Source organism: Sus scrofa, chromosome X (genome assembly GCF_054392235.1).
Source record: "Sus scrofa isolate SSC_HxYL_T2T_F1_AM1 chromosome X, Sscrofa_HxYL_maternal_Yorkshire_Landrace_v2.0, whole genome shotgun sequence".
Classification (NCBI taxonomy): Eukaryota; Metazoa; Chordata; class Mammalia; order Artiodactyla; family Suidae; genus Sus; species Sus scrofa.
Genome location: NC_139401.1, coordinates 40,913,927 through 40,928,598, shown reverse-complemented (window position 1 = coordinate 40,928,598; position 14,672 = coordinate 40,913,927). Strand labels below are relative to the sequence as shown.

General features: G+C 37.2%; 2 protein-coding genes across 30 annotated transcripts in view; one reads left to right on the top strand and one right to left on the bottom strand.

Moving 5' to 3' along the window:
- The window catches only part of CASK (calcium/calmodulin dependent serine protein kinase), a 371,692-nt gene that overhangs the window by 216,207 nt on the left and 140,813 nt on the right, over nt 1–14,672 (top strand). The window lies entirely within an intron of this gene.
- Nucleotides 7,847–14,524, bottom strand: GPR34 (G protein-coupled receptor 34). Of its 2 annotated transcripts, none has more exons than XM_003135030.6 (3): nt 14,440–14,524; nt 13,730–13,818; nt 7,847–9,591 (listed from the first exon to the last, which is right to left on the bottom strand). In XM_003135030.6, the coding sequence occupies exon 3, from the start codon at nt 9,510–9,512 to the stop codon at nt 8,376–8,378; it is 1,137 nt and encodes a 378-aa protein (XP_003135078.3). In that variant the 5' UTR covers nt 9,513–9,591; nt 13,730–13,818; nt 14,440–14,524; the 3' UTR covers nt 7,847–8,375. The 2 variants fall into 2 exon arrangements, 1 of the variants encoding a protein (XP_003135078.3); XR_014835301.1 differs by lacking the exon at nt 7,847–9,591 and adding an exon at nt 10,336–10,362.

Sequence of the window (14,672 nt, the reverse complement as noted above, 5' to 3'; positions counted from 1 at the left end):
CAGTATTTTTCTTTTGAGTACAAACCAAATTTCCACACAAAAAATGAAGCATTTCTGCTTCTGACAGATCAGGGGACACAGAAGAGGGCACTAAATTGTGAGAAAGGCAATTAAAAGAGAAAGTCGTAAAACAAAGAGATAAGACTGAACTGGGGAAGAGAAAGACGTGCTGCTGAGTACAGGAAAGGAAGAAAACGGGGGAGGGCATATTGAGGGTATGCAGAAAGTCTTGATAGATGATAGAACATGAGAAGAGGCAGGAAACATAGAAAGGAAATGTCTGTAACAGGAAAGGGCCTATAACAGCATTGCCAGCAAAGTTAATGGAAGACACTGTCTTTTGGTCCAGAAGTTTGCCATTGGATAAAATTTGAAAATATCACACATCAGAGTGATTACCATTCTCACCTGAGTTTACGCCATTGAGCCAGTTTTACAGTGAAGGTGCCATGTCCCCATTTCATGATGCAGTGTGGTAACCCATTTGACCACTCTGATTACACGAAACAAAGCCAAATGTCGGTAAGAAGGCAGAGAAACCGGTGCACCTAACATAAATGTCACAGTATTCCCAGAAGCCACCAACTTATTTTAGATAGAGTTTAAACAATCTTTCTAGCAGTAAATATTAGTGGATGCCTTTGAGGTGCTGATCAAGGGACATGGGACAAATCTGCTACAAAAGAAGATTCTGCGAAACTGTTTGGGGACCATTGACCACACAATGGAGAGTCCCCCGGTCTCCCCCGACAACGGCACACATCTGAGTGGACCTGATGGCATGACTGTTCAGGCACAACATGATGCAGCAATAAGATCGCAGGCAGCCCTGGTTGCCACTCGTTATTAAGGCATTGAATGTTCTGTAAAACCCAAAACTTCTATTAAAGGGATCTCAAGAACATCTAATCCAAACTTGAATAAATGCTCGAAATACTTGGCTACCTTCCCAGCCTGCTGAGGATCCACACTCTATTGAAACACTTCTGTTAGAAATAACTCACTGGCTTTCTATTCCATTTGAGATCTGCAGTTGTTAGAAAACCCTCTTCTCCAATCTGGTGAGATATGCTGCGTGCACTTCCCATCCTTCACCAGGCCTCTTTCTGCTTGCTCTCTGCTATGCACATTTTTGCTCTAACATCTTTCCTTTAATCTTACATTTTAAGAATAAATAATCCCCTTCTTTCAAACGGTCCCTCTGGCATCCTCTCCTCTTCTAGTTGCCCACGTTTCAGAGTATGGTTCTGACTTGCACAAGCATGGGTCTGCTGTAGCTCCTGTCCTGGACGTAGCTGTGATTGTGAAAGCCGAGGTTAAATTCCCCTTCGTGAGTGCTTCACCTCACCTCGTTTGATCCAAGTCAGCTTCTACCGTGTATCTCCCTAGTGCTGATGTCATCTTCCATTTTATAGATTCCCCCATCTTCCCTTGGCGTTTGAGTATTTCAGTAACATATATTGAATGTTTCCTAATGGCCAAGAACATTTATTCACACATTTAGTCTTCATAACACTGCGAGTTAGTTGCTACTATCATTCTTATTTTTTCAGTAGAAGAAAGAGCATTTATACAAGGTTACAGAGTAAGTGGTAGAGCCAGAAATTGAACTCAGGCAGTCTGCCTGTAGCAGCTGCCCTTTTAACCTGTTATGCTGCCTCTCAGCTCATTATTAGTAATATTAAACGTCACTGGGCTAAGACCTATTGGATCTAGCCCCACCATACTCCTTGCCATGGTTTTACCAGTGGGATGATACTCCCGGTCCATTGGTCAAGACTCTTCCCCTGGACTTTATTTGGACGAGCAATACCAACATCTTTCTAAGTAACCCCTCTCCCCCATTTTTCCAAGTTTCCCTCACTAACCTGCTAGTGAATGGCCGATTCTTCCTTTAAATATGTTGATACATTTAACAGGTCAACTTCTGGCCTAGGAGACTTTCTATTGCTTTAAAATTGTTTGCACACCAGCGGATATTTGAATTTTGTAGTTTAACTCTGAGAAAACATTTCCATGTTCTCAGGGGACACCTGATTTGCACACCTATGTACTATTTCTGACAGATGCCAAGTTGTCTAATTATAAGATAATTCATCTGCAAATTCTTTAGCTTGAGGAGTATATATATTTCAAAGGGCCAGGGTTCATCTAGATTTACTGATTGGAAAATGTTTTCCTTTGCTTACGGTGTCTGGCAAAAGAAATCATAAGCAAAAAAAAAAAAAAATCATAAGCAAAGTAAAAGACAATCCCATATGGGTAGAAGTTATTTGCAACCCATTTAAAGCACAAAAGATGAATATATAAAATTTATAAACAATTATTTCAATAATTTAAAAGAAAAAAAGCAAAAGCAACTCATTACAGGGAAAAGGGGGAAATGTGTAGATATGAATAAGTCATTCACCCAAGAAGAAACCTGGATGGGAAAAAACAAAACAAAACCAAAAAAACCTTGAGATGCTGCTGCGCCATGTCACTTGTAATCAGGAAAGCACACATTAGACCCACAAGGAGATGCCATTTCATCACCTCCCAGATCCGCGAAAGTTAGTAAACCTGATAAAACCAAGTATTTATGAGGATGTGGGTAGAGGAAGATCTTACTAGTGGTGTGATAAGTGTAAAGTCACTTTGGAGATCGATTTGTCACAAGTGAAATAAACTGAAGATGTGCACACCCTTTATAACCAAGCATTTCTACTTCTAGAGAAATTCCACACATGCGCACAGGGCATACAGGAGACTTGACTTGAGGGTGGTTTCTAATAGTGAAAAAGTGGAAACCACCTAAGGGCCCATTGTTAGGGGAAATGGAGACTTGAACTATTGTTGTTTATTCTTACAATAAAACACTGTGTATCTGTGAAAATAAATGAGTGGGATCTACGTGTATCAACATAAACATAATTTGAAAAAAGTTATAAAAGGATACTGTTTGTGTAAAATTTAAAAACAAAAGCTAATGTACATTGTTATTCATACTAATTATGTTATAAAAGTATAAATATATACATCAAAATGATATACACTAGGCAGGAGGCTACCTCGGGATGAGTTTTCGTATGTCTAACTTTTTGGATTATGTTTAGGTACAAGAGAAGAGTTAAGCAAATAGGACCAAAACATTAACATCTGCACAATTTGGATGACGGGTGGTGTTGTATTTTCGCTTTTTTGTATATTTGAAATATTTTACAACCAAAAAGAAAAAAATTACATGTGGAATTACCAAAACAGAGTATAACAGTTAACTGAGTACTAAACAGTAACTCTGAGCAATAGTTAACTGTTGCTCCTGGAATAACTTAGATGGCTTACTAAAGCAAAAAGTGATTCGCTGCATCATCAATACCTGTATCCAAACCACAACTAGAAACCTTTTCCAGAGCTCATCTTATGCTGGTTCTTTATACATTTCCTGGGCTAGAAGCAAAATTAATGAGGGTGAGATGCTTTATTTTGATTTAGTTTTTTCTTCTTTTTAACCTGCATACTTTACTACTGCATTATTGTCTGTGTTTCAGGCAGAGCTTCATAGAGTATACACACAGAGTATGTGTGATAGCTGGAAACCTAGTTAAGCTTTTGGTTTTTTGACATCACACAATTTTGATAAGTGATAAGCAGAATTTTTTGCACTACATACATATTAATGCCCCCCCCCTTTTAAACAAAAGACATCTCAGTCATAACCATGGTACTTGGGCAGAATGAAATAAAAATGAAAACCACTGTCTTAGCACAGACAATCCCTGTGGAGTAAAAGTCTACCAACTTGCTGCATCCCCTCATATGTAAAGTATAGTTGCTAGTTCCATCACAATGCAATGAGGATTAAATGATAATAATTCATGCCAAGCACCCAGCACAATAAAAGACACATAAACCAGTATATTTTACTTTGCTTCCTATTCCCTTGCATGTGAACCTCAAGGGGGAAAGTAAGAAGCAAAATAAAAGTTTGGGGCAAACCTAGAAATTCCTTTCTAGCTCTGAGTCTTATTGTTACCAGCACAGAACCAGCCACTTACAGGAATGTGTTCTCAGTTGGACTATGTAGCTATTAAAAAAGACCGCATCATCCTTTGTGAGAATTTTATCTCATTTGAGTTAAAATAATTCAGATTACACTCTGAGATTTAGATGCTTTCTTCTGATCAAAAATAGAAGTTTCTTTAGAAGCTTATGGTGTCTGTTGATACCTGATATAAAAGATTCTCCAGTAAATGTTATGTGTTGTGAATATTTTTGTTACTTTGTCCTTTTGCTTTTATTTGTGCTTATGGTTTTCGAGGAAAAAAAAATCTTTTTTAAGTCAAATCTCTATATTTTCCCCTGTTATTTCTATTTTATTAATAGAACGTTCTTTCCCTTCCAAAGATGAGTTAGTCACATGTTTTTGTCTTTCAGTAGTTTCATAATTTACATTTAACTCTTTGACCCATTTATAATGGTTTTTTGGTGTGATATGAGGTGAGGCTATAAATTGGCCTTTTATTTTAAATAAGTACAGCAATATTTATTAATTCATTCCATCCTTCCCTGATACTTTTTGTGCTACCTTCTTTGTTTGCAGTGATTCTTTCTGAAGGAGGAAAGTGTATCAGAGTCACTCAGAAAACTTTTAAAAAATTCACTTAACCCCACTTTGCACGATTCTGATACATCTTGACTAACAGAATCTTGGGTTGCCCTCTGTTTTATTCCTGCTTCTACTCTTTTGAGAGCCAGTAATTTGTCATGTAATCTTCTTGTGTCTCATCAAGAGTCTGCATAGAGAAGTGCATTCTGTTCCACGGAAATAAGTTTATCCTTGCACCTCCTCCACAGTGTTACCCTTAATGAAGGATAAGAATATATTTTACTATCTGGTCAAATAATTTCAAAAGGCTAAAAAATAATTAGCCCGTTAACATGTTTCTACAAAATCCAGGCTGCCTGTTGAAAAGACTCTATTTCATGTGGTTTTTCTCTTGTGGATAATTTTCAGTAAGGCTTTGCTTCACAGAGCTGTAAATATATTAGTTCTACTTTCATATCAGCAGCACCAAAGAATCCATTTTAAAAAGAAGTTGAAAATAAAACCTTCTGTACCAGAACAGAATTTTCTTTTTCTATTGACCTGATCTTAGAAATTCAACTGACCTAAACTCAGCTTTGCACAGAATACTTTTCCAAGATGAACAGCAATACTCAGCATGTACCTTATTCTGGCAAGCAAGCAGTTAATTATGCCTTTGGTTTTGTATCTGTGAGATATTACTGAGACACTTGTTCTGAAGATCTTTGCTAGATGAGGCTATGTATATACTTCCAAATTTCCCTTTTCTGTATGCTTCTAGAACTAAACCTTGGCTTGGGGGAGGTAGGGACAGTGTTTCCTGCTTGTGTACAGTAGTGCTTAATAAGAAATAAAAGATTATATATAATAATAGTCTTAAATTGAGTGAGTTTAGCGTGTTTTTTCTAAAACCTTAACAATACTCTCAGCTTTCAGATTACTCTAAGGCATGATATTAGTGAAACTTCTGTTGGTAAACAAAATCCATTATGAGTTTATAGACATGTTGACTTTTATCAAAATTTATCTTTTTTTTTTTTTTTTTTTTTTGGTCTTTATAGGGCCGCACCCACGGCATATGGAGAGTCCCAGGCTAGGGGTCTAATCAGAGCTACAACCGCCGGCCTACACCACAGCCACAGCAATTCAGGATCCAAGCTGCGTCTGTGACCTACACCATAGCCCACGGCAACGCCAGATCCTTAACCCACTGAGCGAGGCCAGGGATTGAACCCGCAACCTCATGGTCCCTAGTCTGATTTGTTAACCACTGAGCCATGACGGGAACTCCATATCAAAATTTATCTTATCACAAATATTATGAAAGAATTGACTCAATGTCCTTTTTACTTTTTTAAGAATGCCATTATGCAGGGCTTTATAGGAATCATCTCATTTAATATAAATAATGAGAAAGCTTCTAGAATTATGAGTGTATTTATGTTTATTTTAATGTTCCATAAAACTACTACTAATTATAACAAGTGTAATTTAACTATTCAAACTGTATGTTTACAATAGAGACATGTGGGGATGTAAAATGTTCATCGATAAATGTAAAACAATTTTAATTTCGAGCACATGAAAGAAAATCAATACTGTCATATTTTAAAATTATACAAACAGAAAAATGCTGAATTTCAGTTTGGCATTTGTTGCTATTGTTAGAGAAAAGTAATTAATACAGATTTTATTACTCTTTTCCAAGCCTCTAATTTTTCTGCAAACTTCAACTTTTATTCTCAAATGTTACTTGTTTTTAAATATAATTGTTTTGACCTCTTATTTATTCAACCACTTGTGTGCTTACTGAAATGTAGCCAGCTGAGCACTAATTGTATACAAGCTAATGCTCATTGAAATAAATTGATCCCTAACAAAGTTCTTCATACTCTTCAATATTGATTTCCCAGTCATTGTCCCACCTGAAATTTGAAGGAGTATTCCTTTTATTTTTTTGCCACACCTGCAGCATACAGAAGTTACTGGGCCAGGGGTCAAACCCACACCACAGTAGCTACCTGAGCCATAGCCATGACAAGCTGGATCCTTAACCCACTAAACCACCAGAGAACACCAAGAAGTATTCTAACTATAAAAAAATTCTCATATTCTGTGACAGAAACTTAGGAATGGATCCTTAGGATTTGTCATAGCAGGCTTTTATATATTCAGTCAATAGCATTCTGATTCTGTGTGTAACCAAAGAACTGAACAATGCTGACCAGCTTTTGAGAATGGTTGCCTTAATGACATCTGATTACAACTGTATGATGTTCTTTGCAGCTCTCTCTACATACAGTGACTAAGAAAAAAAACAAATACACTTACTTTTTCACTTCTGTTAAGCACTCCTTCCCTCCCTCCCTCCCTCCCTGTCTCATTCATCCACCCATTCATTCACTCATTTATTCAGTTATTGAACAAATACGTATTGATCTCCTTCGTGCCAGGCAGCGCAACTGTGCTCCGGGGAGTCAGTAATGAATAAGGGCCCCTTCTCTTAGAGCTTATCTCTCCAGTTAATTTTGAACATACTTGAAAATTTCAGAATTTGCTCCTTTTAATCCTAATCTACAGGTTTTCTTTATTGTTATGAAATATTTCAAACACTCAGATATATACCAAAATTAACATAGCAAATACCTGTGTGCTGCCAAACAAGTTTAACAGACATTATTAATATTTTGCCATGTTTGCGTCAAATCTCCCCAGTGTAACCATTAACCTTAGGTTGGTATATATGTTTGTGCATTTTACTGTATATGTTTTATATTTGTATCGCATATGTGTAGATCTATAGAGACTATGGTATTATTTTATGTGGTTTTGTATTTTATATAAATGATTTCATATGGCACATACCCTTTTGCAGTTTTTGGTTTTTATTCAACGTTATTTTTGAGACTTCTCCATGTTGACACATGCAGATACAGTTTATTTCTCCCTTCCTTTGCTGATGCACACTCACTTAGGTTGTTTCTAATTGTTTAGTGTTATGACCAGTAGGTCACTGAGCATCTTTACCTGTGTTTTCTTGTATACATGTTTGAGTAGTTCTCTAAGATGTATACCTAGTAGTGGACTTTCTGGATCATAGGGGTACATACACACCTTCAGTTCTGCCCTGTCAAAGTTTGTGATCCAAGATGGCTGAATTGTTTATAAATCTGTTTTTAGGAAAGTTCAATCTTAAGTCTTGTTTCTAGCCTATTGAATTTTAGCTCATTTTACTGTATAGCATTTAAATTCTTTCCATTTCATTTAAGCAGTGGTAGATAGTGGGTGATTTCATTCTTTATTAGAATTGTATTAATTATCATTTCATCTGTTAATAGAGGCTTAGACATAAATGAATACAGTGGCAAGTTATACAGCTTTTAAAATGACAATGAACGTATATTTTCTGACATTTTAAGTTGGTCATCAAATCATTTAACTTTTAAACACACTTTAAATTAGTATTAGATACTTGATTTTGAATACTTTAGTGACTTGAGAAATTAGGACATTTTATTTAATTATTCTGTGGTTAAGAACGATAAATTTCATTTATTTTTATAATCTGTTGTTAGCCTAACAATATATTTAAAAAATTTTTATATACATATTTAAAATCTAGTCATGAGTATAAGCTTTCCTTTGAAATAGCTTACAATTAAGGAAATGAACTATCACAAATAAGAAAAGAACTTAGGGAAGATCTGAGCTTTGTAAATGCTAGAGCTTTGTTTCATAATTTTTTGTTCTTCAAGGAAGTGAGAGGCTGTATTTTATCATTCTTTTTAACATGTTCACCTCAAGTGCTTTAAGAAGTAGGCTGAATTTTAGCTGCAGCAGATGTGTCGTGCAGGGAGTATCCTGGTTTAAATTCTGAAGTGCTTTCACTCCTGCTTGCTTCCCCTTGAAATCGTTTAGAAAGAAGTTGGCACATTATTTTGCGAATGTTACTGGACATCAGAAAATACATGACTGGATCTAAACAGCTATTGAAGGATGAGAAAACCAGCATGATCTCATTGGTTTTGTGAACAATTTCCTTCCAATAGCAAGATGACACATTTAGCTGTGCAGAAATATAGACAAATCGGAAGGCATGATAGGGAACAAAACACACAGTAAAAATGATAAGTACGATGAAGGAATTCCGGGCTGTGGTCGCATATTTACCGGAATTAGGAAATTTTGACCTCCTTTTAGAAATCCTCAATAGATTCTTGCCAATCTTAATATATGAAAGGATTATTAGTAGGAAAATTAGCCAGAACATTACCACAAGAATGAAGTTAAAAATTGCTTCTCCTTTGGCATTATGCTTATCTCTGTAATGGAAACACATTGTGGAATTATGACCTCCTTTCTTAAGGGTTAAAATAATCATAGTTAAAAATCCAGCAAGAGCAATTATCCACACTGCACAGCAAACATAGATACTCTGCTTGGTTGTGATTGCCTTCCGTTGTTGTATAGACCGATTAATTTTTATGTAGCGGTCCAAACTGATAAATCCAAGTAAAATAATGCTAATGTACATGTTCATATAAAATAGTGTCCCCACAACCTTGCAAAGAATCACACCTAGTGTCCACTTGTTTTGGTTAATGTGATACATTATTCGGAAAGGGAGGCAGAAGATAAGTAAGAGGTCTGCAACGGCTACATTAAGTAGGTAAATCTGAATGGAATTTCGTTTGCGGTGGATACCCAGGAATACGTAGAGGGCAATTATGTTGCCAACCAGGCCCATGATAAAAATAACAGAGTAGAATGTTGTTAACACACTAGAGAGTAATGTTTCATCCATGGAACAGGCAGTAAAATTTGGCGCTCCTGAAAAGTTGTGTGGCGATTGGACACTGTGATTAGTTAGGAGGTGCACGCCCTGGGAAGAGCAGGGCCAGCTGCTGACTGAAGCTGTCGTCATCGTCACCGTGTGACTTCTCATTGTCTTCTGCAGGGATCAGAAAGTAAAGGTGCTAAATGACATGTTCTTTGAGCGTAGCTTTTATGTCTTCAGATTTTTCCTACAACAGAATGCCAAACACTGAGTGAGTCACTTGTCATTTTAATAATAATTACTTTAGCTCAAAGTGCAAATAACAAATGATTTATTTTCAGATACTGTGAGAAGCTTTCCTTTTAATCTACTTTGGACCATTTGGATCCCTACACAATATAGGTAGCAGCATTATGGTATCATAAAACAAGTAGCAAAAATAGTAGAATCTTATGAACTGTTCTACCCTACCCTTTCCTCTATCTATGGTAAATGTAGGTTTATTTCATTTAGTATATTAAAATAAATAACTATGAAATCATCTTTGCTTAGGGAAGTTGTTACGGGAGTAGAGGTGGAGGTGAAATGACAGCTTATGTTTTTGAAGATGTCAATTTCCCTAAAAGGTAGTTATAGCCATGAGTGAGCTGGGCTCACTGCTAGCCCCTGTCCAGCTTCCTGCCTTGACATTTTACCCTCATAGATGGCATTCATTCATTTTGACACACGTTGCCACATGATGTGTGACAGATAAACTGTGGCAGTCTCGCTCCATGGCAGGAATAGGGGAAAGGGTCCTACATTTCTTCCCTTTCGACCTAACACCAAGTGGAGGGTATTAAAATCATTTGCCTACAGGGGAGGAGGGGTTGTGTAATTAACAGAACAGACCAAGAGAGCACAGCACTTGCCTCATTAGGCAGACTCTTGTAACAGTGCACAGGAGAGCAAACTGGCCCAACAAAAGCAAGTCGCGTGGTCACAGCTGCCAGATAGTCAGATCGGACAGTCTCCTGACCTAGAAGCGTAGAGCATAGAGTGATAATGTAGATGGGAAACAAGCTGTGCGATCCAAGATTTTGAAAACAAGGAACTGCAGCTGAAATAGGCCCTGGCCTAGGTCTTTTGAGACAGTTGCTAGAATAGCATGCGAATTCCACTTGTCTGCGGCAGCAGAGGACCTCAGCAGTACTACTTGTTACTGGCTCTTTCCTGGGCATTAGCTGCTGTGAAGAGCTGAGAGGCCATCATCAAGAGCTAGAAGAGGTGAGGAGAGGATTCCAGGAGTCTCATCACATTCCTTCCTTAGAGCGGCTATCCTGTTTCTTTACAGAAACTTCTTAGCAGGTGCCATAAAGACATTCAGGGCAAGCTCATCAAAATCAGACCTAACTCTTTGACCTTGGGCCAACAACTTAATCTTTTCTAAACCTTAGATTTTTTGTTCATAGAAATGAAAAAATGTATTTCTTCAAACCAGAAAACTTTTACCATGGCCCATAACAAATGCTCAATGATTGTTTGCTTTAAAAAAAAAAACTTTTAATTAATCTCATTTTAGTAAATATTTCACACTTGGCGAAGTACGTCTTAGAAGATGAAGGTGAATAAGATACTTTGCTCTCGGTAACTATTTTTGTAGGAGTGTGTGTGCATTCAAACTGAATGCTGTAATGTAAAGTGGATTTGAATTGCCACAATTAATTTCCTGATTTGATATTATACACAAAGAGAAACGTTTAGAAGAACTTAGTGTTTCTTAAAACTCTACCTATAATTTGATCAAGAAGAAACTATTTTAGTAGAGCATGAAATTCCAGTTTAAAATTTTGTAAAGGGGGAAAATTGAATCCCAGGAGGAGGAACTGGCTAGTGAAGAGGAAGTTATGTAAGAGCCTGTCTTCCGAGGTCGGGACAGTGGAGGGAGGCAAGAGGATGGAGTCTGGTCTGTCGCATGTCTCAGCTGCAGGAAGACAGATTTCACAAAGTGTATAGAAACTTGCAGGCATATTTCTGGTGATCTAAAATTCTAAAAGGAAGGTGCAATCTAGGAAGAATGGCAGGCTGCCATAAAGTGGAGTTGACAATGCAATGCAGATCAGCAGGAGGAGGAGAAGGGCCGCTGTGGAGGAACCTGTGTTGTGTGGTCACATGGGGAGCTGGCTGAGGTTCAGGTAGGAACATCTCATAGCCACCGATGAAAATGAGCTGAGGCCTGGCAGGTGACATGATTTTAAGAGCTCAGATAGCTGAAATGACTTTAAAAACCATAGGGTTTTTTTTTTTTCCTTCTCCCTGCTTTATGTAGTTTAAACTCCATTAGTGTTAGGAAACAAGTGTGTTTTGTTTGCCTCTATGTACCAAGTGCTTAACACAGTAAATACTGTCAAGTGAAAAAGGGAATTTAATAGAAAAGTATGTAAAGTCCTACGTGCAGATATTAAAATTAACTGTCCAAGTCTAGGAAGGGCTTTTAGCTACATTAACAAAAATGCAATTGCAATTGAGTGCAGTTGCCATATCCTTAGTGTGATGTGGCTTCAACAAAAACTAACCCTTCTTTGGTTGACTTTATAGTTACGGAGTGACTTAAATGAAGATGGTCACTACGAATCTGGTTCTGTCCTAAGATGGTAGGGTTCCGCCTAGAATACAGTGTTTCGTTCTCAGCAGCACACTGAGCAAGGGCCACAGAGCCACTGGAGGGAAGAACCCAGCTCATGTCATTGGGAGAAAACAGGCACCTGGAGATGTGAATGCTTTCAAGGCCATGGAGAAAAGTATTTCACTTTGTGATATATGTCTTCGGAAAGCAGAACAAGGACCAGTGAGTAAAAATTGCAGAGACAGATGTTGCCTCCTTTTAAGGAAATGCTTTTTTAGAATGAAACTATCTTGGGAGGCAATAAGGGTTTTACCACCAGAGATTTTTTTGAGACTACCACAATTCAATACTTTGTAGAATACACTCAGCAACTATCAATCCTGACTGCATATTAGAATTCTCTTGAGGGCTTTTTAAAGATAACCAGTGCCTGGCTCCATCCCCAGATCTTCTGATTTAATTGGTCTGCAATGGGCTCCAGGCAATGGTTTCCTTTAAAAGCTCTTCAGGGGATTCTAATGTGCAGTCAGAATCGAACCCCTGAGCTAGATGACTGAACCATTAACTAATATTTATTTAGCAGTTGCTGTGTACCAGGCAGTGTGTTAAGCGCATTTATATTATTTCATTTACATAATCCTTATAATAACTGTGTGAGGTAGTTATTAATCAAACATAAAGATGTGATCATTCTCCATGACCACACAGCTCTTAAATGGCTATACCCAAGTAGAGACTCAGATCTCTCCAGCTTTTAGAGCCCATGATCCTTTTCACCAAACCTCACTCCCAATCACTATGATCAGCATTTTCTTTATTAATAATGAATTCTGTCAGCAGTATTTCGACATGATCCTTTCAACAGTATCCACATTGGCGATTTTAAGGGAAGATTACATCATCTAGCTTTACCTCTTTGGAAAAGGTACCAATCTTTTTATTTGCCGTGTGCAGTATGGTACGTACATAAACCCAGAGTTTGCAGAATCACCAATCATTCATCATTATGTTCAGCATATCCCTCAGAGCATATCTTTTCAAACTTACTTCTAGGTCTCATAGCCATAATCAAGACGTTTCCAGAAAGCTGTTAGCACCAAAGCACAGAGCCTAAAACCATTTGCCTCAGCTCTAATCTGGATGCAGAATAAATAAATAATAGTTGGACAAGATTACCAATAAACCGTTCTGGTTTTGCTTTATTTTCAAGCTCAAAGAGAACAAAGCAAAAGCAGTGAATTTGTTTAAATAGTAATAGAGTCCATCATTTAGAACCCTGCATTGGATGGCTAGGGTCCAGTCATTTATTAATAAATTCACAGATTGAACAAGTGGCTGATTTTTGCCTCCTTTACAATGTGTCAGTCACTGACTGTTCCTAAGGCCATTTATTGATGTTTTAAAAACTACTTACTTGATTTGTTAAGAATTGGAATTTAAAAAACAAACTACTGCGTTCACATAGTGGACCAATTTCCCAGGGGACATTAGTTGGGACTCATGTGAAATGGTCACAGTGGCTTTCTGATAGAAGATGGTTAATGGTTTTTAATGTTGTTACTTGACAAATACTGAAATTCACAGCCCTGTGTTAGTGTTTCATTGTATCCACCAGCACCACCCTCCCCTCGCGGTAGTTTTCAGCTGGCTCCTATAGGAGCTTCTGTACTGGAACACAGGACCTAGCAGATTCCATTGTGACCTCCAATGAGCAAAAGCTTTTTAAATGCAGTTGGGGTATGTTTGTGAAAACATCATATTGCTATGTTAAAATACATACCTGTTTGGCAGTGGTAGCAGCCTTTTACATTTGTAGTTTGACTTGATAATGACTGAATCATTCAGGCCATGCTTCAAAAATTGTACTTGCTGCATACAAAAATGAAGATTGAAAGCATTTTAGTAGTACTTAGGTATTGTTACAAGTATAACTGGCTAAAATTTTTTTTTGCTTAATCCAAGTGAATTATCAAAGCGTATTTCACTTTTTCTGTTTTTTAATATTCACTGTATTAACTTCTGAAACATGAAACTTAAAATTTAATGGGTCTGGTAATTACCATAAAAAAGAAATGATAAAATAGGAAAAAAATATTATTGAAAACAGTGAGACAGCATAACTTAAAGTTAACAAGTTATAGATCAGTTATCCTCTGGAAATAAAATTTGTTGCATTTGAAAATAACTTTTTATTCAAGTAGATCTTCAAGTCTTTGTGGCAGTATACAAAATACAGTATAAACAATGTAGCAATATGATAGTATGAGCTTAAATACCTCCAGCATCCTAAAGTACTTCAAGTAACTAAGAAGACACAGCCTCATTTCAAGTCAAGTCAAGGCAGAGGTATCATTCAAGCAGTTTACTCAGGGTTCTAGAAGCAACTGTTGCTAGTCACCATGAAGCAGGTTTCATTTTTAATATCCAGATAATCAAACTGTAACCAAAAAAAAAGCATCATTTATGCAGTTGAAATCAAGGCATACTCACAGTTCAGGTTCTCTCGAAATAAAAGGAGCTGAACCCCAAGCTTCCCTAGAGACAGAGACTCGTCTTGGTGTGTCAGCTGGACTCCTCCATCCGGTCGTGGTGCAATTGGTTGGGGTTGTCTCCTTTTTTTACATTTGCATGTGGTAATAGGTGTGTTTTTTTCTCTTTTCTTTCTTTTTTCAGTATGACAGCTCTCAGACTCTTTGTGAAAATATTAAAAAGCCCCACCACTA